This window comes from Semicossyphus pulcher, unplaced genomic scaffold (genome assembly GCF_022749685.1).
Source record: "Semicossyphus pulcher isolate SPU_LCO1_2020_fin unplaced genomic scaffold, fSemPul1.0.p SCAF_21, whole genome shotgun sequence".
NCBI lineage: Eukaryota > Metazoa > Chordata > Actinopteri > Labriformes > Labridae > Semicossyphus > Semicossyphus pulcher.
Genome location: NW_027211695.1, coordinates 12,099,010 through 12,120,463, shown reverse-complemented (window position 1 = coordinate 12,120,463; position 21,454 = coordinate 12,099,010). Strand labels below are relative to the sequence as shown.

General features: G+C 38.1%; 1 protein-coding gene, 1 long non-coding RNA gene and 1 pseudogene across 2 annotated transcripts; all 3 read left to right on the top strand.

Annotated features, from left to right (window-relative positions):
• Window positions 1–2,430: 2,430 nt before the first annotated feature.
• LOC138600406 (uncharacterized) lies at window positions 2,431–4,455 on the top strand. Its single transcript, XR_011308754.1, has 3 exons — window positions 2,431–2,522; window positions 4,222–4,283; window positions 4,395–4,455. It is a non-coding gene; the product is annotated as an uncharacterized lncRNA (long non-coding RNA).
• A 3,180-nt stretch (window positions 4,456–7,635) lies between these two features.
• On the top strand, window positions 7,636–12,414 carry LOC138600887 (up-regulator of cell proliferation-like). Its single transcript, XM_069672418.1, has one exon. It carries the CDS (start codon window positions 7,650–7,652, stop codon window positions 12,261–12,263), a length of 4,614 nt encoding a protein of 1,537 aa, XP_069528519.1. The 5' UTR covers window positions 7,636–7,649; the 3' UTR covers window positions 12,264–12,414.
• A 908-nt stretch (window positions 12,415–13,322) lies between these two features.
• The window catches only part of LOC138601160 (interferon-induced very large GTPase 1-like), a 23,598-nt pseudogene continuing 15,466 nt past the window's right edge, over window positions 13,323–21,454 (top strand).

The following is a 21,454-nucleotide window of genomic DNA, read 5'->3' as shown; positions in this document are numbered from 1 at the left end:
TGGAAAGGCTAAAAGGGAAAAAGTACCTCCTCATGCAACTGGTCACACATGGGAAAAGCAACGATATGTGGATTTCACTGGCTTTTATAACCTGCATGAAATCCTGGCTGTGCCACAGGGACCCGCTGGGGTGCTCTTGGCTTTCCTCAAATGAAAGGGGGGAATTTCGCTCTCCCCTTCACTTCCCACTTAGGTGTGAAGGAAGGCGCATTCTGGGATACTGAGTCTTTGTGGTGTTTTAGTACCCTTATGCAGGCTCATCTCCCAAGTAGGCCTCTCCTTTGTTTGAGCCACATGGTGAGGTCCCAACAGCTTCAAACGTGTCATCTCTGCTTATGCTTTCTTAAAATAACGTTATGTCATGGAAGCATCAAGTAAATAGAGGGATACTCAAGGCGGTTACACGCGTCACAATAATTAAAACTCACTACATATAAAATATGAGCCATCTGTGGTGTTTTCACATTAATTGGTCAACTGGAGTTTGGATTAACTTGTGATGTTCTGCTGTGCGGCTGTGGTTGCATAGGCGATCCCAGCCTGTTTTTATGATGCCAGAGCATTAACGTGCACATATGACAAAAAAGTCTCCAGAAGAAACTGTCATGAACTCTCTTGAATTTAGTTTGTACGTTATCTTGCTGCACCAGCTCCCAGTTCTGAATTCCGACTTCTGAGGTAAATGGAACGCACCAAAAGCAGCAAAGTTGTCGAGTCGTTTACTTCCTGGACTAAGCCATGCCCCAAATGACCAGCGGATGTTGGTTTGAATTTGAGATAGAATCGATTGCTCTTCCTTGGTATCCCGGATGTTGTATCTGAATTTTTGCATCAAAATTTTTTAATTAGTATTTTGGGATCTGAATTTCGCCCACCGAATTTGAGCACCTGGATTTCGTAACACTTCATATTAAGGTACACATATTCACTATTAATTAATTGCTTATTAGCATGACCATATTCTACAACTACTGGGCCACTAACTATGGGTTTTCCCTCAATAACCTCCTAATTACTACTTATTAATAGCAAGTAAGGAAGTTGTTGTACATTAATTACCATCTTAATATGCTTTGCTCAGTAAGGGCCTTATAAGGTGGTAGTACCGCAAGAATAGTCATTCTCCCTTAATAACACTTGATAAATATGCATTCTTGTGTAACAAAACACACAATTACAAGTGTTAATAGAGTCCAAATAACTCTAAATTAGGTTTTTCTACATTAGAATATGTTACCCATTCTAAAGTGAGGTCTTGTTCATAACTAATTCACTAGTAGTTTGACACTTATTCACTCCCTATTCTTAAATTGCCTCCTCTTCAAACTTAGTAAATTTGTTGTAGCACACAACTACTGTAACCAACAGACGTGATGGGTTACACCTTGACAAATCATAGAGGTCTATCTAGATACACAGGTTCCAATCCCATTCAGTGGCAGAAGAACAAAGAACATATCTATTCAAATATTGGTGTACAGGTGACAGACATTTTTGGTGTGTAAAGGATCACACAGATTATTAACCATATATCTATGTATTTATGGAGGAGACATTTCTACTTGTGCTGACTTTGTTCTTCTTCCTTACTTGCTGTTAATAAGCAGTAATTAGGAGGTTATTGAGGGAAAATCATTAGTTAATTGCCTAGTAGTTATATGGTCATACAGAATAAGGTGTTAATAAGTGCTTTATAATGACTAATTAAGGGTCAATATGCTAATAATATGCATGCTAATAAGCAACTTATTAATAGTGAATATGTGTACCTTAATATAAAGTGTTACCGGACTGCTGAGTTTTTACAACCGTCCACGTAAATATTACCTCTTTAAACTTTTCACTTGTATAGTTTCTCGACAAGAAAATGGTTTATTAGATCCTGATATAACGTTAACTTTAAGACGCTGATGTCATGTTATTATTATTATATTATCATTATTATTATTATTATCATTATTATTATTATTATTATAACCATTATAATAGTAAGTGACTGTTCTTGTCAGAAAAGCAACATTAACTTATATTTAGGGGTAAAGCGAGCTGAAGGCTTTAAACCTCAAACAACATTCTGTGGTAAAAGTGCAGCAAAGGAAATGTCACGCATTAAATGCAATCATTTCTACACCAGCAGTATTGGGTTAAATATTTTACCACCATTCCCAGCTTTCCTTCCTGACATGCTGCTATGAAATGATTTGACAGATCTAATAGGCAAACTCAAGGCTACTGGACAAAATGTGTGCTTTTTATGTGAGACGATGTAGGCCTCATGTAGTGTTTGCTTACTGAACTAAACTCATTTCCAGTAAACCACGTGAACCACTGTACCACGTGGTTAACAAACCAAAAGTGAAAGTGTTTTCACCGTGTAGAATAAAAGGGGGAGTGTGCACGAGGAGGACCGCATTGAGGAGAAGTGCGGTGCGGAGCTGTATCTGCAGGACATTTCTGGGTGCAGCTGGATGCTGCCTTGAAAAGAAGTAGCAATGTGTAATGTGAACATCTCTTCTGCAAAGGTGAGTTTTTTTTAATATGCTTTTCTTTTGACATTTTGTCCGGACGTCTGATAGATCCTGCGTGATGTGAACTTTGTACACATTTATTCAAATTCAAATTCATACATGGCAGCTGGAAATCTCAAGAGAGCCAGGTGCTGAATAAGCCACAAAGGAAAAATCTGTTTGAAAACTTATATTATTTTATTATAACTCAACTTATTATATTATGGATGTTTAAACTCAGGGGTGGTGCAGCGACTTGACGCCCCGCACTGTAAATGGTTAAAAAATCTTGCAACACAGTTATCTTGATTTTTAAGATTCGACATTGCAATAAAGATCGAGCTTACTATAATGTGCTGGTATATGAAGACATTGCGGGGCCTTAACACTAGTATAAGCGGGTCTGGGGGACATGAAACACTGAATATCCACTGCTATATTTTTTATAAAGCGCTCTGTTTTGATGCAATTTTATCTACTCTTTATTTACACTTAAATTAATCACTGAAATTACAAAAATAAGTATGCCTTAACTGTTATCATTTAGCATTTATTGACTGGAGTTGGAAAAAGGTGAAATTAATTTGTTAACATCAGATTATTGTGATTGTCGCGGCTTCCTTCACTCAATGTTTTGTTTCTATTAACCTGCTTTAGGCGCCTTTAGATAGACTTTTCCACACGCGTTATCTTTCAAATTATTTGGCTTGCTCTGCTCACTCATTGGTGACTTTGTTGGCTTGTCAGGCTGGTTCATGTCGGATGGCTCGTTGGGTAAATCAAATTAAATCAAAGTCGTTCCAACACACATTCAACAACAAAAAAAGGCCTTTACAACAGTCAAACCAACCAAATTAAGAGGGCAAAACTCAAATAAAATGATAAGCAAACTTAGATGATCTTCCCTTAAGTTTAACAGTTAAACATAAGCTGTACGGTTGAGAACTGTCTCTCGTCGGCGTCTTCCAGCCTCCAACTGCACACAGCTGTCTCGTATGAATCCGCTGGAGCACCATGGGAATTGTAGTCCTATAGCTTTCTACGGCCTGCAGGGGTCACCAGTGGGTGGCAATATTCTTTTCACAAAAACAAAAACTGTCTCTAACAGTGATATTAAAATATTTTTCTTCATTCATAGAAACAATTACACATTCTTATTGTAGAACATACAATCATATATGTACATCAAAACAAAAATCAACAATGATTGAGAAGATTGCCTACTACTCTATTAAAAGATCAAGTTCGAGTTTTTCCACCTGGACCTAAACACTCAGACATCTCTCCTCTCCTGTCCTCTTGTTCATATGTCAGGAAGTGCTCAGTGAGTGAGTGGTCGAGGAAGCAACATCTGTTTCCTCACACACGTAACTTTATTGTGCTGCAGCTCTAAACTGGGATAGTCAAATGGCTGTGATCACTATTCAATCAATCTGACTTGGGCAATAGGTTTTCATCAATGATTTCTTGTGTGTGTGTGTATGTGTGTGTGTGTGTGTGTGTGTGTGTGTGTGAATTTCAATTTTTTGATCAACAAGCAAATTCCTTGGGTTGAGTTTTTTTTTTAAGTTAGCATAAGCCTAATTGTGTATTTTTTATTGTTATTTGTTAAGAAAATAATGTTGTAGGCTCCGTGTTATAAACTGGTATAAACTTTATCAAAAGTTGAAGTTGTTTTTGAAGGGATAAAAATCTTGTCTCTTATTACTTTCAGTGAGAAGCTGATTCAAGAATTTAGCAGAAGTTTGGAGTGACTGAGACCCACCAACAATGGAGGTAAACCACTTGTTTGTACAACTCCTAAAGACACATCTAATACAATTGAAACACTGCCCTATGACATAATGTGTATTGGATAATGAGTCTATATTACATTACTTTTTTTAGGAAGTTGAAGAAAATCCACCGACACCATGTACCGACAGCAAGGATGACTGTCAACAGAGAGGTAAAGGTCAGCTTTATGCACTCTATTATTCAGCATTAAGGCTGTTTTGTGTGACGCTTTTGATATGCTTTTTCACAGCCTTAAGCGTATGGTGCTTTATTTCCTCTAAGGAGGCTTTTTATAGGAATGCAAAATTGACTCCTGCTGTTCGTAAAAATATTGCATGCGGACAGAACAGCAAAAGTAAACAGTCAGCAAGAGGCATAAGCTCATACATTGGTATGATAACACTGATAATCCTTATTTCACATGAAGCATAAATGCATCAATAAAGCAGCAGAAAACTCTAATTGTCAGCCCATCCCAAGGAAGATGTTAAAATGCAAAAATCAAATACAAAAATATAAATACATAACAAAAGTGTTGAAGTTCAGTTGTGTCCAAAACCCCTTAAAAGCAAGGAGTCAAAACAAATAAACAAAAACAACTCCCAAAGGGGCAAAAGAGCAAAATCCTTAAAAAGACCTCAAGCCCAGAAAGTACCTAAAAGAGAGATCAAGAGCAAAGAGCCCCAGGTCCTCTTTACCTTACATTTCAAACCTTTTACATTTGGTTGCTTCCTTGATGCATAACATACTAAGTTAATAAAATCAGAACCATAAGATACTATCTGTTGTACTTTTTAACTGTTCATTGAACTATTACATACAGTACAAGACACACCCAAGATGTTCTTTTTGTAAGGGTGAAAATAGAAACAACTTCCTTTAGGTGCATAACAGCATAACGTACTGGAGAGGAAGCAGGGACCAGGGACAGGTTTCAGACTTCCTGTCTTTTTAGCTGTGCATGCACAAGCAGAAGGTCAGCTTTAGGTCAGTTTTGTCTGACAATTAATCCAACACATTGTGTAACTTCATATTATTTTAAATTGTACTATAACAAATTAATGTTAAAGATAGAGATTGGGTGGAATAGATAGTTTCTGCATCAGTAAAAACTGCTGCTTGGATACAGCCACATTCTCTTTGAGTCTGATATTGAAAGGTGTTGTGGCAAAAAGTTCCACAAACTCTCTTATCTGCAACATAATTTCAATCTCCAATAGATCATAAAACATGGTTGAAAAACTCTTAAAAATATGTAATAAACTGGGTTGAAAATCTCTTAAAAATAGGTTATAAAACTTGGTTAAAAAACTCTTAAAAATATAATCAAAGTCTTCAAAAACTCAGACAAGCAAACTCTAGAGACTGGCAGAATCTGATGCAAAAAGAGTTTATTCCCGTATAAATACAAAGAAACAAACCCGAGTCCATCCGGATGAGACTGCCCACGGGTCAGCCGCTCGGGTCTTATATACTCTAAACCCCTCCCTCGCTGGGCTTCAGCGTGCCCCAACACCTGTTGGAGCCCCACCCCCCCCCCTCGCTCTGGCTCTCTTCCCTCAGTCGGTTTTCTCTCAGTTTTGCCCGACCCATTTTCAACTTTTCCGGCCAATTAGGCACATTCATGCACTGTACAACAGATAAGGGAGGGGCTCGGGGGGACACCTGTTTTTCTTGGCCAGCTGCCAACCCTGCACCTGGCTTTTATACTGAGTCCAGTGAGTTTCTTGGCTTAGGATTCTATTTTTACAGTTTTAACACTTTAGATTATAAAAACTTATTATAAAACATTAGAATATAAAACCTTAACTATAAAACATTTGACTGTGAGCCTCAACTATAAAACATTTGATTGTAAAACTTTAACTTTAAGGCTTTACACTTTAGAAAAGTTAACTTTAAGACATTTTAACTATAAAAACTTTAACTTTAAGGCCTTAGACTATAGGAAAGTTAACTTTAAGGCATTTTAACTATAAAAACTTTAACTTTAAGGCCTTAGACTATAGGAAAGTTAACTTTAAGACATTTTAACTATAAAAACTTTAACTTTAAGGCCTTAGACTATAGGAAAGTTAACTTTAAGGCATTTTAACTATAAAAACTTTAACTTTAAGGCATTAAAACCTTTAATTTATAAAACTTTTGATTATATAACTTCAACTCTAAAACATTTGATTATAAAGTTTCAAAATGTTTTCCAACAAAGGCTCTTTTCTCGTCCTGCACGCCCAGCGTTTATATATTTTATATTACCAAACTACCTGCTGGGGATTAGTCTTAAAGGAGTATAACCTTTAACTGTAATGAAATATTACTCGACTATCCTTTGAGTGAACATTTCACAGGTTGAATTCCATGAACTGCTGTCTATCACTGTGGAGTGTAAATTAAAAATGTTTGTTGGTCGTTAGAAGTTACACGTTTCTCATATCTATCTCTATCTCATTATTATTGTTGGTGACCCTACTCTTTATCACCCATACCTTTAAACGTAACAAAGTTTAAATTGGAACAAAGTCCAAAGAAAGTTTAAAAGTAAGTTGCCCTCTACCACAGTTAAACCTTTAGAAACATGTGTCTGCTGGATAAAATCTAATAATATCTACCAATAAAAAATAAGCATCCCAACCGTCTCAACTCCCTTAGAAACTCTCTTAAGGCCGTCAAATTCTGGATTTCACAAAACTTTCTTCAGTTTAAGGAGCACAAAATTATTTTCTAGTTTTTGGGCAGCAAAATGCCACCATGATTTGCAAGGCCCTTTTATTTGTTCCATAGTCCAGGCCCAGGACAACAGGTGACTGTGCCTTCTCTGTAGAGGCACTTGTACTATGGAACAGCCTGCCAGAGGAAATAAAAAGTTTTATCTTTTAAATCTCTTCTAAAAACACACTTTTATAAACAGGCTTACATAAATCATCTTTTAGTTTCCTTTTCTGATATTATTATTATTATTATTATTATTATTGTTGTTAAACAATATACAGCTTGTTATATTAAACCAACATTATCATGCGTAGTAAAGTGCATACAAATGGGTACATTCTGAACAGACTTTTTTTCATTATTGTAAAATATTTTCCAACAAAATACATAAAACAACAAATACAACACAAATTATTTTTACGATTTTTTTTATTTGCTTCAGCTTGAAGTCAAAGGTAGGATGCAAGATTGTGCATTGTGTAGCATTACCTGATAATTCAGCAAACATGCATGCATTTATTCTATGTGTTAATGAACATGGATTAATGTTGAATCCAATACCAAGGATTAACACACGTGTTACTTTCCACAGAGGCACAACTGGAGCGTCTGTTGGAGGATCTGGGTTTGCAGCACCACTACAAAGAGAAGCTATCCATGAGCACAATACTTCAGATTGATAAGAAGACCATTACTGATGAACGTACCAAGTGTAACTCAGACCTTCCATGGTATTTTCTAAAGAAACTGATGATGGTTAATGTGAAAGCTAGGAATGTAAAATTTACATGTGAATCAACTTGTGATGCTGCAGCAGGTGGATCAGTTTCAGATTCAGATATTGATGATCTTCTTAATAGTCTGGATACAGATGACATAAACCCCCTTGACATAATCACTGCTCTTTTTCTGTGTTCTGATGGTTTTGTACAGCAAGAATTGGCACTCAAAATGTCCATGTGTCAGTTTTCTGTGCCTCTGCTGCTTCCTAATTGTGACACAAAGCAGTGCACACTAATGCTTTGGGCCATGAGAGACATCGTTAAAAACTGCAGACCTTTGTCACTTTCAGAATCCAAGGGCTTCATTGAAGACAGAATTGTTGTCTCTAAACTTCCAATGGTTTCTTTTGTGAGACTGGGTGAGTGCTCCTTGTCCAAGTCAGAGATGCTCAACAAGCTTCTGAGCAATTCTCAGCAGTACCATGATACCTTCATTCATCGTAATATGGAAAATGGTAAATGTCCAAGACGAATATCCAATGGATTGACTGAACTTTCCTGGTACCTACCTTGTGGGAACAAAAACATGGATATCTTCAGTGAGCCAGTAGCTGTAGCTAACCTTCGTGGGGACATTGCTTCATTTGAAACACAATTTACTTTTTTGTGTCAGACATCTGCAGCAGTTTTTGTGTTCTTTGATCATTTGGACTCTGAGTGCAAGCTGCTCACAAACCAACACCACAAGGCAGAGATCTTCTTGGTAGGTGACCATCAAAGCCAACACTTCAGTATTGATGCTCTGAAAAAGGTGGCAAACAAGTTGAACCTGAAGAAAAGCCACATCCTTCTGAAGACTAAGCAAATGAATGATGCAGACTTTGTCAAAAAACTGCGTGAAAAAGTCAAAGATGTAGTTGAGAACTCAGAGATGAAGATGCAAATTGAGCAGATGGCTGACTTTGCCTATGAACTGGGAATCTGGGTTGATGAAGACTGTCAGGAATGCCAGACTGCCAAGAAACATGCAGATGCCATCACTTCAAAGATTCAAGATATCCTCAAATACAAAGAAGATCAGCTACCTTTGCAAGGGAAAATATGGAAGGAACTGACTTGCTTAGAGAAGGAAGAGTTTCGGCTTAAAAATCTTGGGTCAGAAAACATAGAAATGTACAAAAGTGATCTTCAGAAACAGAAAGCAAAACTGAGAGAACAACAGAACTCTTATGACATGTCGAATGCAATGACATGTTTCATCAACGCATTATCAGCACCAGGGACAGAGAGGTGTTATTTCCTGAAATGGATGCGATTGAACCTCGATAATCTGTCTCGAGAGAAACTGTCTATCCTCAGGGAGGCTTACAAAACCAAAAACAAAAACAAAAACAAAAATTCTGAAAACAAAGAGGAAATCAAAGAAATTGACAGACAACTTTCAAACAGCTCACTTGGAATTGAACACTTCTTCCGTGAAATGGGTCAGATCTATGAAGCTTCAGTTTCCCTTCCAGAAACAAATCTGTCACGTCAACAATTACAGCATCTGCCCAAACTGTGTGCAGAGCTGCTGCTTGATGGATTTCCTCTTGAGCTTGTAGATGGTGATGCATCTAACATACCTCTCAGATGGGTGAGTGATGTTCTGTCGCAGCTCAATGATTTGGTGACTCCCAAGAGCAAGATATTGGTAGTGACTGTTCTCGGAGTTCAGAGTACAGGGAAGTCTACTCTCCTCAACACCATGTTTGGAGTACAGTTTGCAGTCAGCAGTGGTCGATGCACTCGAGGTGCCTTCATGTTGCTCATCAAAGTCAATGAAGACATCAAAAAAGAACTCAAATGTGACTTCATCATAATCATCGACACCGAGGGCTTAAAGTCACCAGAGCTCGCAAAACTAGACAACAGCTATGAACACGACAACGAGCTTGCAACACTCGTTGTGGGGTTGAGTGACATCACCATCATCAATATTGCAATGGAGAATTCAACAGAAATGAAGGACATCCTACAGATAGTCGTGCATGCATTTCTCAGGATGAAAGAGGTGGGGAAAAAACCTAAATGTCAGTTTGTTCACCAGAATGTGGCAGATGTATCAGCCCCTGAGAAGAACCTACGAGAAAGGGAAATGCTCTTGCAGCAGCTAAATGAGATGACCCAGGCAGCAGCCAAAATGGAAAATAAGGTGCAGAACAAGAGCTTCACTGATGTCATGGAGTACAATCCAGACACTGGGAACTGGTACATTCCAGGTCTCTGGAATGGAGTGCCACCAATGGCACCAGTTAATGCAGGATACAGCGAGGCTGTTTATGAGCTCAAGAAGAACATCATTAAAGTTTTGGAAAATTGTGAGACATCTGCTAATGACATCTTGGCGTTTACAGAGTGGATCACAAGCCTGTGGAATGCTGTCAAGCACGAAAACTTCATCTTCAGCTTCAGAAACAGCCTGGTGGCTGATGCATACATGAGGCTGTGTACAGAATTCAACAAATGGGAATGGGAATTCAAAAAAGAAATGTACTCCTGGACAAAAACAGCAGAAACAAAGATTTCTAACTTTGGCAGAGTGAAATCTAAGGTGTCAGACATTGGACAATTTCTCACAGACCTGAAAAGTGAAGCATGCTCAGTGCTGTCTAAATGGGAGAAAACGCTTCTTGATAATCTGGCAAAGTACTTCAAGCAAACAGATGGTCATGTCTATCTAGTTGAAGCATACAGAGAGGACTTTGCAAACAGTGCAAAGAGCCTTCGTAAAGAAATGGAAAGCTCTGTACATAACCAGCTCACAGTAGCAACAGACGTCAGAAGGGGAATGACAGAACTTGATAGAATCAAGGTTAACCACACAAAAGAATTACAAGAGAGAGTACGTGCATTGATTGAAGAATGCCGTAAAAATAAGGTCAACATGACAGACAAAAAGTTGGACCAAGAATTTGACAAGATGTGGAATAAAATGGTGAAGGAACAAGTCCTTTACAAACAAGAGGCCACAGATGTCATGGCAAGTGTTAGCTACTACCTAAAAAGAAATCTGGATCGCAAGGGGAGTCTTGCATGTGAGCTGTTAAGTCAAAAACAACTGCAAGATTGTGGATTGACGCCTTTCAAATACTCAGTTGAAGGATTTCTCAACAACGTAAAGCACAAAGTCAGCAAGTTCTTCTTTAAAGACCATGTGAAGGCGCCACAAAACATAGCCGAAGATGTCATAATGGATTACAAACAGTTTGTGAAAGAAAAAGTGGAAAGTAAAAACAATTACCACGACACTTTCATCCAGGAGATCCTACACAGGATTGATGAGAGGCTGAAAAACATCCAGGATGTTAAAAAAGACATAGTTTTTGAGGTGTCTCTGAAACAGCACATCTGTGGAGCTGCAGCCAGAGAATTTCAGAAAATGCATGAAGATTTCATTCAAATGAATGATCCCTACAGATGTCTCAATCAAAACAAAGAGAGGTTCCGTGTCAACTTCAAGGATGAGTTCAGTGAGCGAGACCAGTGCCAGAAGAAGGCAGCAGAATTCACTGAGAGCTGCTTGAGGCCTGCTGTGGAACACTTTGTCAACTGTTCCCTTGGTCCTGATATCATTGGTGAACTGAAAACAAGGTTCCAGTTCAGCACACGAATGTTCTTCCAGTATTCAGTTTTACTGGATTTGCTTTCAAAGGATAACTTTGAGGACTACCTGACTTATATCGGCTCATATGAGCGTTATGTCAGGAGGTGGATACTTGACGACATGTTAAAACTCTTGTCGAATGAGTCTTTATCAAAGTTTGAGGATCAACATCTCAGGTCAAGTATCAACAGCATAAATGATGCAATACGCAAAGCTCAAGCAAAAGAAGGTGGCAACCTGCAGAAACTGATTGAAGACATCCGTCAGGAACTTGGTGAGAAACTGGTCATTTCTGAGGATGCTCTCAGTCCTTTCATGATCCTGAACAATGTCAACACGAAAGAGTTTGCTCAGCTTCTCACTGTGTCTGTGAAGGACATGGCAAAAGCTGTTAGAGAGCAGTTTAAAAATACAGATAATGAAAAGAAAGTTGCAAATCTTGATGTCAAGCCTCAGAACGAGCTTTTCAAAAACCTCATTGGATGTGGTAAACAGTGTCCATTCTGCAAAGCACCCTGTGAGGCAGGAGCAAAAGAGCATAAGGAGCACTTCACTTCAGTACATCGACCAGAGGGTCTGGGAAGATTCAGATGGGACGGAACAGAAAAACTTGTCATTGACCTATGCACTTCCTTGGTGAACAGCGACTGTAGGTTCCGCAGCAATGCCACAAATGATAAATGGCACCCTTACAAGGAGTACACCAAAATTTTCCCAGACTGGCGAATTGCACCAGATAAAAGCCTTCAGGATTCAGACTACTGGAAATACGTACTGACAAGGTTCAACTCCAAGTTTGCTGAAATGTATAATGCAAAGCCTGCTGATATTCCTGACACTTGGAAAGGTATCACCAAACAACAAGCAGAAGAGAGTCTCAAAAGGTCATTTAATGTCAAGTGAGATAATACAAACTTTCCCCTGACTTACCTTGAGTGCACAGAGGTGCACATCCTCCTTTCATGGCTCTTTTGATCTTAGATACTTCTTTGACAAGAAGAGAACCACAAGAAGTCACATGCTGTCAAATGAAAAAGCTGAAGATATTATCAGTACAGAGAGATATTGTACAACTAATGCTTACAATAAGGACAAATCTACATTTAACATTGATTTAACTGCGACTGAATTAAACGTGTATTAAAATGTTTTTGTTTTAACTGTTTTTGTTGACCAGGACTGTTTTTGGAGTCAACACACATGTAAGGACACATTACAGTCACACTAAATGTTTTCAGTTTGTTTCAATGTGGATTAGAATGATTTTGTGTGACCAATGAATGCTGTAATGTTGTAGCTGAAAAGATAGACAAACTGAATGAATGTAACAAAGTGACCCAAAAGAGTTTTATACTTTAATCAAATCAATTAAGATCTGCTTTCTTTCATTTACTGCTTTTTGAAGTGTGCAGTAACTAATCTTTGACAGTTTTATTGTTTCAGTCTTTGTGTGATATTGTCTATCTTTAAAACACATTAAGTACAGTAGGATGTGCAGTGTTTTCACTGTTTGTTTATATGTCTGAAGGATGCAAAGTCATACAATTACATTCATGTGGTTTTGTTTAAATAGGACAGAATGTTCATTTTTTCTGATATGTGATCGATTACTTTGATTTAGAACCTGTTTGTATTATTTTGTGTGAAGAATCTGATGCAAAACATGAATATTCATATTAATCATCATTCCTGGACGTTTAAGAACAATGCATGAAAATAAAACAGCATTCTTATGTTATTATTATTGTTTAATTCAGAGTTTACACTTTGGTTTAGTTTTTTGTTTCTGATTCCTGATATTTACATTTAAAGGTATTAAAATGACGTTTCACGCTGCATGGTGTGTATCAACATGTAAACACAACTTACTTCTGTAAACTGATTTATTAAAGATTGTAATCAGCACAGTGACAATACATGTCTTTTAATGTTTTCTTGATCAGTATCACATTATTGTGTAGAATGACTTCTAAAGTAAACAGAAAAATCATTACTTCATTTATTTATGGTTTAGTTTTACTATCTGATTAGTTTAGAGGTCCTGACCCTGGATCACTTGTCAGTCCCTTACAGCACCCTTACAGTAGTTAGCTGGCCTATGCTGGCTATTATCATTGCTTTTAACTGCTGAGATGTTTCCATGAATACTCTTAAAGCTTTAATTTCAAGATTTAACTTTAAGATTGGTTAATTTTTCTCCTGCAAACCCACAAACAGTGAGCTAAATGATAGCAAATGCTTAGACAGCATATAGGGCTCTCGGGTCGGAAATCATGATGCTGCAAGATCATGATAGAGAAAACAAAAAAGGATAAACAGAAACGTGATAATTACAAATATTTTTACACTTATTTTCTTTTACCTAGAAATAAATAAAAGATTTAAATGTCTTCTAGCTGCATGTCTGTTTCTGTCCAACCACCAGGTTTGTTGTTTTTCTTCAGTCTCGGGCAGAAAGCAGTGAATCTGTCACAAGGGCGCCCTCAAGTGGAAGCTTATAAAATAAACAAGGAAAAAGAACAAACCAAACTAAACAAAACTAAATACCTATCTTTTGTCACCCTCACAGCGTTTTTATCCACAGGTGTAAGAAAAAAAGTTAGCATTAACACAGCCCTCCCCTCTAAAATATACTCTTGTCTTTTTTTAAAGCACAGACAGTCACAGTCACAGTTTTATAGTGTCAATGTGCAAAAATGTGCTTATATCATGTTTTTAAGGTGAACTGTAAGCGGTTAGCTGCTCATAGAGGACTTCTACCCAAACGGCTGCTTTGGTTGTGGAACCTAAAAAAAAAAGTCAAACATTATGTCTCCAGTTAATTTGTCTTTTTCTAGTTCATTCCCACCAAGCCCAGATTAGTATTATCAGGTTTTCAGACTTTCTCTGAAATGGACCTGCAGATCATTTAAAGTTGATTAATGTTAGGAAGAAATACAAAATTTTTTAACAGCACTTGCACTGGTTCCTTCAACGACGGCTGAAAGTAACAATTATGATTTGTCTCCTAATCAACTGATAAAACCAAATAAAATGTAAGTACATAGTAAAGAATTTCCTGTCTCTTCCAAAAAAAACCAAAATATATTGAGTTTAATGTCCCATAATACAAAGAAAAGTGTTAGGTTGGTGTTTTTTGTTGGACTCTGCTCTGGTTTTTGGTCTGCTCTGCTCTCCCTTTTTTCTCCCTCCCCTTTCTCTTCTCCTCTCCTGTAGTGCTGGTGTGTGACAGGGGGCGTGGCTGGCTTCACCTGCAGCAGGCAGACAAGGCACACCTGATCTCTATCCTCAGCTTAAGCTTGGCTTCGACTTCTCTTCGACGCCAGATAATTCCAATTTCTTTGGTAGAGCTGACACTTGTGGTGAAGTATATTCTCTTTAGTATTTTTTGATTGTGTTTTCCTGACTCGTATTTTTCCGTGTTGGCAGGTTATGGTGAGTTGCCTGCCTGCCTGCCTTTTTGCGTGCTCTGTGCCTGAGCGTTTCCATGTGCTCGGTCCTCGGCGAGTCAACGCAAGCCAGCCAGCCTCCCATCGCCACTGCTTGCTCTGAACATTTTTTTGTGTAAATCTGTTAATAAATCTTTTTGTATTTTTCACCGGTGTCCCGTCTCTGCTTTGGGGTCCAAACGGTACCAGGCCGTAACAAAAAGCACCAGATACTTACAATTTAAAAACTTAGTCCGGCCTTTGGTTTAATGCAGAAAAAACAGTCAGTGTGTAGCAGGGCTGGCTCTGGCCATTTTGGTGCTGAGGAGAGATTTGGATTTGGTGCCCCCTCCCAAATATGAGCATCACCTTATTATCTGGTGATAAGTTGCCATAAGTCTTAGTGATAGCTAAATAGTTTACCATGCCTCGTTTGTAGGTGTAAAACATTACATGTCACAAAATTATACCCTCTTATGGTCAAATAGCAGTTTGTGTCACACAGTGCCATTTTTTTGTTTTGCATGTCCTTATGCAAAACAGTTATCCATTACAGAGCTAATTTGTTGATTTGTTGTCTTTGTACAATGTGGGGCCCTGGTAGGAGATCTGGGGGGCCTCCCCTGGGAACATTTTCGATAAACAACCTCTATTTTGATGCATTTTTACACATTCTTGACACCTTAGTAACATTCACTGTTCACATCTAAATCAGAGAACATTTTAAAAATGTACCTTAAAAAACGTGTTTACTTAAGAACTGCTACATTCAAAGACTAGAGCTGGTTAAACTGGTTAAGCTAAACCTAAACTAGGCGACCGCCTTTATCACAGGCAAAGAGTTTGAAGATGTAACATCTGCTAAATTGTATCACTTTGCTGATTCAAACACAGTGTTTTAAGAGTAAGTGGATGGCTGAATAGGGCAGCCATGTGTAAAGAATCAAATCATACTGGAAAGTTCTTCACATTTCTGACATCATTATTGGACCCATACATGATGAATAGAACAGTGTGGTCCTACCGAAGTTATCTACACAGCAGCAAAGATTTGGATTCCAGGAGTTAGTGTGGCTCTAAGGAAATGTGAAACGTGCTCCAGGGTGCCACTAGATGGCAGGCTTACCTCAGGATGGAGTGTCTCTTGACAAACCGTCACTTGGAATAAACATTTTGGACTGTTTGCGGTAAAGCGTGGATTGAAGAGTTATTGAGTTCTCTCTCACATTCAGGGGCATGAGTTTTGTTTAACATTGGAGAGGAGACACAGAGTGAGCTGGAGGTTTGGGCGGTCCTCCCCCAGGCAAACACTGTATTTCATGTATTCTGGTGACTGTTTATTCACCAATGATCTGCAGAATAAACCAACATGTTTTTGAACATTAAAATAACCAGATTTAAGTATCTCTCATTTTTTTTTCAATGAGTATATACACTCACCGGCCACTTTATTAGGTACACCTGAAAAATCTAATGTAATCCAAAAGACCAGCTCAGCCTTAAGATTTGCTTTTATGTTGCCTGTTATGTACAGGCTTTTTTCTAAGCTGTCATAGAGGTGTTCATTCAATGATATTTCAGCGTCATGGTCATAACTGGCGGTTGGGCTGTACTGAGCTGCATTATATTCAGAGGTGTTCCTAATACTCCGGCCCCCTCATGTATGTAAATAGGGAGGACAAAAAATGAAAGACACATCTCAATATAATTTAGTTCAGTACATTTCTGTTTACTCACAAAACTTGCAGAGACCGGAAAAGCAGCCACTTAGCTCCGCCTACGCTCTCTGGCAGACCAACCACTGCTGGGTGATGGAAAACGCGTCACAACCGGGCGCCACTTTAGTCCCTGAAATTAGCATCAGACACCCAGTCTGTAATAATACTATATACTGCAAATGCAAAAGCTTTCATCAGTGGGCCATAGGCTCAGTCACCATTGTGTTACCTCATTCAGCAATCCAAAGTGACTAAAGAGACATTTGTTTAAATGAAAATCTTCAAGATTATTACTTTTAATTAATTCATATGTGATTTTTTTTCAAACTTTGAATTGATTGATTTCATTTCCATTTATAATTTAAAGCATTAATTAATTCCATGTTGTCATTATGGACACATTACTTACTTCTGTTTACTATTGAAATAAAGAGACAGAATTGGCGGACTGGCTATGAATGTCTTTAATGTTTCCCAGATCAGAATCACAGCATACAGTGTATAATAACTTCTAAAGTAAACAGAAATATCATCACCTCATTTATTTATATAGTTTTACTATACTTTTTTTTAATAATCATCTTTTTTAAAATTCCATTATTTAACATTTTTCTTCATCTCAAGTATTGGGTTTCTGAGTTCAACAAAGAATGTAAAAACAAGACAACAGGTGCAGCTTTTCAATAGAGACCAAGCTGAGGGTTATTGAGAGTGAGAGCGTGTGTTTGCTATTGTGGGGTGTTGCAGCCATTCTGTGCACTGACCTAACACAGGATCTCTGAATAACTGCAGTGATAAGGGTTCATCTTGTTTTACTTTGCAGATTTTGGAAATGTTAAAATAATAATAAACTGAAATTCAGCCACGTCTGTGTGAACCACAGGGCCGCAGTGAGTCACCTTGTAGCACAGACAAGGCTAAGTGTGTGCCCACATACGTCCAGTCTGATGCTCAGAGACTTTTCAGATTGACTTCACATCTCATCCATCTCGCCACTGTTTAGAACATGAAACAGTTCATTGCTACATCGCATCACTGTAAGGTCAACACAACCTCCATTACCACAATGCAACACAGTGTGTGGAAGGAAAAAAGGTCAAGACCACCAGTGTGATCTCTACAAGGAGTTAAGGCATCTTATGGTATCAAAGCCATCATGTCTGTCTCACATGTGATCAAGCAGCTACATGTAAACACTGCTACATGTGAGGGGAGCTTAACATGACTGCCCTTATATTTAGTGTCTCAGTAGAGACATTCTGACTAGCCAGTTCCCTACACAATTATATTAGTTATGCCTCTCTAGGCCGAGTCATCCCCCTCATAGATCAGTCCCACTATGGAAGTGTCATTTGATCAGAGAACAGTCCCCCATTTGTGCATTGGAAACAGTCCTGCAGTTGTAGGGACACTACTTTGTGCCAGGTTTAAACTTTTCTGGTGGCAGGTTTTTGTTTTTTAATTATGGGACTGCAGGCTGAGGTTAGTAATAGAGATAAATGATTGGATTGACCAAGACATGAGACAGACGAGGATCTGTACCCTTAGGTCAGTGGTTGCCAAACTTTTTCTGCAAGCCCCCCCTTTGGTAGATACAATATTTTCAATTATTTAACATGTCATAAATGCACCTCACAATGGCATTGTTGACAGAGGGACAGCCTTAAGTTTGCTGACTGTTGCTTCATCAATCAGAAGTGAAACCACAATAGCTGAGGGTAGTATTAATTCCTCATCTGTAGTGTTCAGCTTTTTACATGAAGCAGCTCTGTAAGCTACTTTATAAGAGGGGAGTTGAGCATTTGATGGCACAGATGCAACTTTATGAAGCCACTCTGTTTGGCATTAAAGTTGAACAATTGCAGTAGCGATGTGCACATGTGCAACAGTCACGTTGCAGGACGTGCAATAAGACAACTTGACTCATGTAAAGCTGCTACCTCATTGCTGCTTGGTGCAAAAGCAAAACTCACGATTTTCAGTTTTTTCACGACATATCTACTGGAAAATCTGTCTGATATCATATTAGTGCAGCTCTTCAGCAGAGCACACAGAGATGTGACCGCTGTGCAGCAGTCTGTGTCACCTGCCTGTAAACTGTAAAGGAAGCACCAAACGCTGCTGCCACTGTCACACGCAATGTCGGCTGGATGATCGAGGCTTTCAGTTACGCCAGGCGGCTCAGTGTATTCCCGTTATCAGCGGCACCTCACCGTGGTGATCGTTAACGCTGTGGCCACATAAACGGAACGTTCACAGAGTGGACATGCGCTAAAAGTGTTTATATTTAACGCACACCGCATAATGGGGGGGCTGTAAAAAGCTACTTTGAGGCACACCAAAACTGTGGTCTCTCGATTACTCACCTTTGAACAGGTGAAGCCGAGGGAGAGATCTAGTAGTTGTGACGTATAGATTCATCGTCAGCCTTGATTACCTGGCAGTCCTTGTGGCCATGCTTTGCTAGCAGTGCAGGACTGCGTGCATTGTTTTTATTGAGCCTTGCCACGCTCCCCTTGTCGTTACTCCGGGGGCCCCCTAGGGGGCGCGCCCCCCACTTTGGGAAACCAAGTTTTCTAATAAAACAGCGGAGCAACCAGTAGTTGACGTTGTAAAAGGTGTAGTTGAAGGGGCTGAGCTAACTAATGACGTTTCTGGTAACTGAAAAGAGTGCCTCCAAATAGTTTTTACCAGCTATGATTCAGTTAAGCAAGATGAAAGAGGGCCTCACATTGGTCTTTGCCTGGGGCCCTTAAAATCAATATAACCGCCCCTGCATGACTTGTTCTTATCTGTAAAAAGGCCTTTATCTATCCCATTCTGATGTTAATGGACTGCTGACTTTTTACAACTGTCCAAATATATATTACCTCTTTAAACTTTGCACTTGTATCATTTCTCGACAAGAAAACGGTTATTAGATCCTGAATATAACGTTAACTTTAAGACGCTGACGTCAGTTTTTATTATCTCATGTTTCTTAATAAAAGCAGTTTTCATTTGTATGGGTAATAACGCAGAACAATTTACATCTCTCATCTCATGACAAACATAACGCAGCGTTGCACCTGGTCAGTAAGTCAGCATCCGTGCAGACTTGTTGGTGGACGGTTAAACATCACACTCCCACTCAGAGACTTTGGACGCCACTCAATGTGCCAAGCGTCCAACTGAGTAGTAGAGCGTAGGGTGAGGGTGTAGGGCAGGGGTCTCCAACCTTTTTTCTTCTTAGAGCTACATTTGCAAAATGAAAATGGCTGAGAGCTTCTCTTGCTTCCTGACATTTATTTGCGTAGCTTAATTCACTTATTCACATATTATAACTCACACATTGTAACTCAGATTGTGTTTCTCACATATTATAACTCACATATTGTTACATTGTGTTTCTCACATATTGTAACTCACATATTGTTACATTGCGTTTCTCACATATTGTAACTCACATATGGCAACTCACATTTTGTTACATTGTGTTTCTCACATATTATAACTCGCATATTGTAACTCACATATTATAACTCACATATTATAACTTGCATATTGTAACTCACATATTATAACTCACATATTGTTACATTGTGTTTCTCACATATTGTAACTCACATATTGTTACATTGCGTTTCTCACATATTGTAACTCACATATGGCAACTCACATTTTGTTACATTGTGTTTCTCACATATTATAACTCGCATATTGTAACTCACATATTATAACTCACATATTATAACTTGCATATTGTAACTCACATATTATAACTCACATATTGTAACTCACATATTGCAACTCACATTTTGTTACATTGTGTTTCTCACATATTATAACTCACATATTGTAACTCACATTTTGTTACTCACATTTTGTTACATTGTGTTTCTCACATATTATAACTCACATATTATAACTCACATATTATAACTTGCATATTGTAACTCACATATTATAACTCACATATTGTTACATTGTGTTTCTCACATATTGTAACTCACATATTGTTACATTGCGTTTCTCACATATTGTAACTCACATATGGCAACTCACATTTTGTTACATTGTGTTTCTCACATATTATAACTCGCATATTGTAACTCACATATTATAACTCACATATTATAACTTGCATATTGTAACTCACATATTATAACTCGCATATTGTAACTCACATATTGCAACTCACATTTTGTTACATTGTGTTTCTCACATATTATAACTCACTTATTGTAACTCACATTTTGTTACTCACATTTTGTTACATTGTGTTTCTCACATATTATAGCTCACATATTGTAACTCACATATTATAACTCACATATTGTAACTCACATATTATAACTCACATATTATAACTCACATATTGTAACTCACATATTGTAACATTGTGTTTCTCACATTTTGTTACTCACATATTGTAACTCACATTTTGTTACTCACATTTTGTTACATTGTGTTTCTCACATATTGTAACTCACATTTTGTTACATTGTGTTTCTCACATTGTGTTACTCACATTTTGTTACATTGTGTTTCTCACATTGTGTTACTCACATTGTGTTACTCACATATTGTAACTCACATTTTGTATCTAAACATCACAAAGAAATATCCAAACAATCAGACACTGCAATTTTCAGTGTGTTGTCACATCAGATCACAAAAGCATTGACATGTAACATATGTGTGACATGTATAGTCTTTTTCAGCATTAATCACATGCATAGTCTTTTTCAGCATTAATCAGTGAGATGACTGGCACTGCATGGAGTCAACAAGAGCAGTGTATGCTGGAATGTATCCACTCAGGTTTACTCTTATGGAGTCATTTAAATGTTCATCTGTCAGTCTTGTTCAGACATTTTCAGAGCTGCTTGGTGAAGATTCTTGTAGTTTTCTGGCTCAACTAAGCTCCAGAAATGCTGTGAATGCTGTTGAGATTTTAACTGGACAT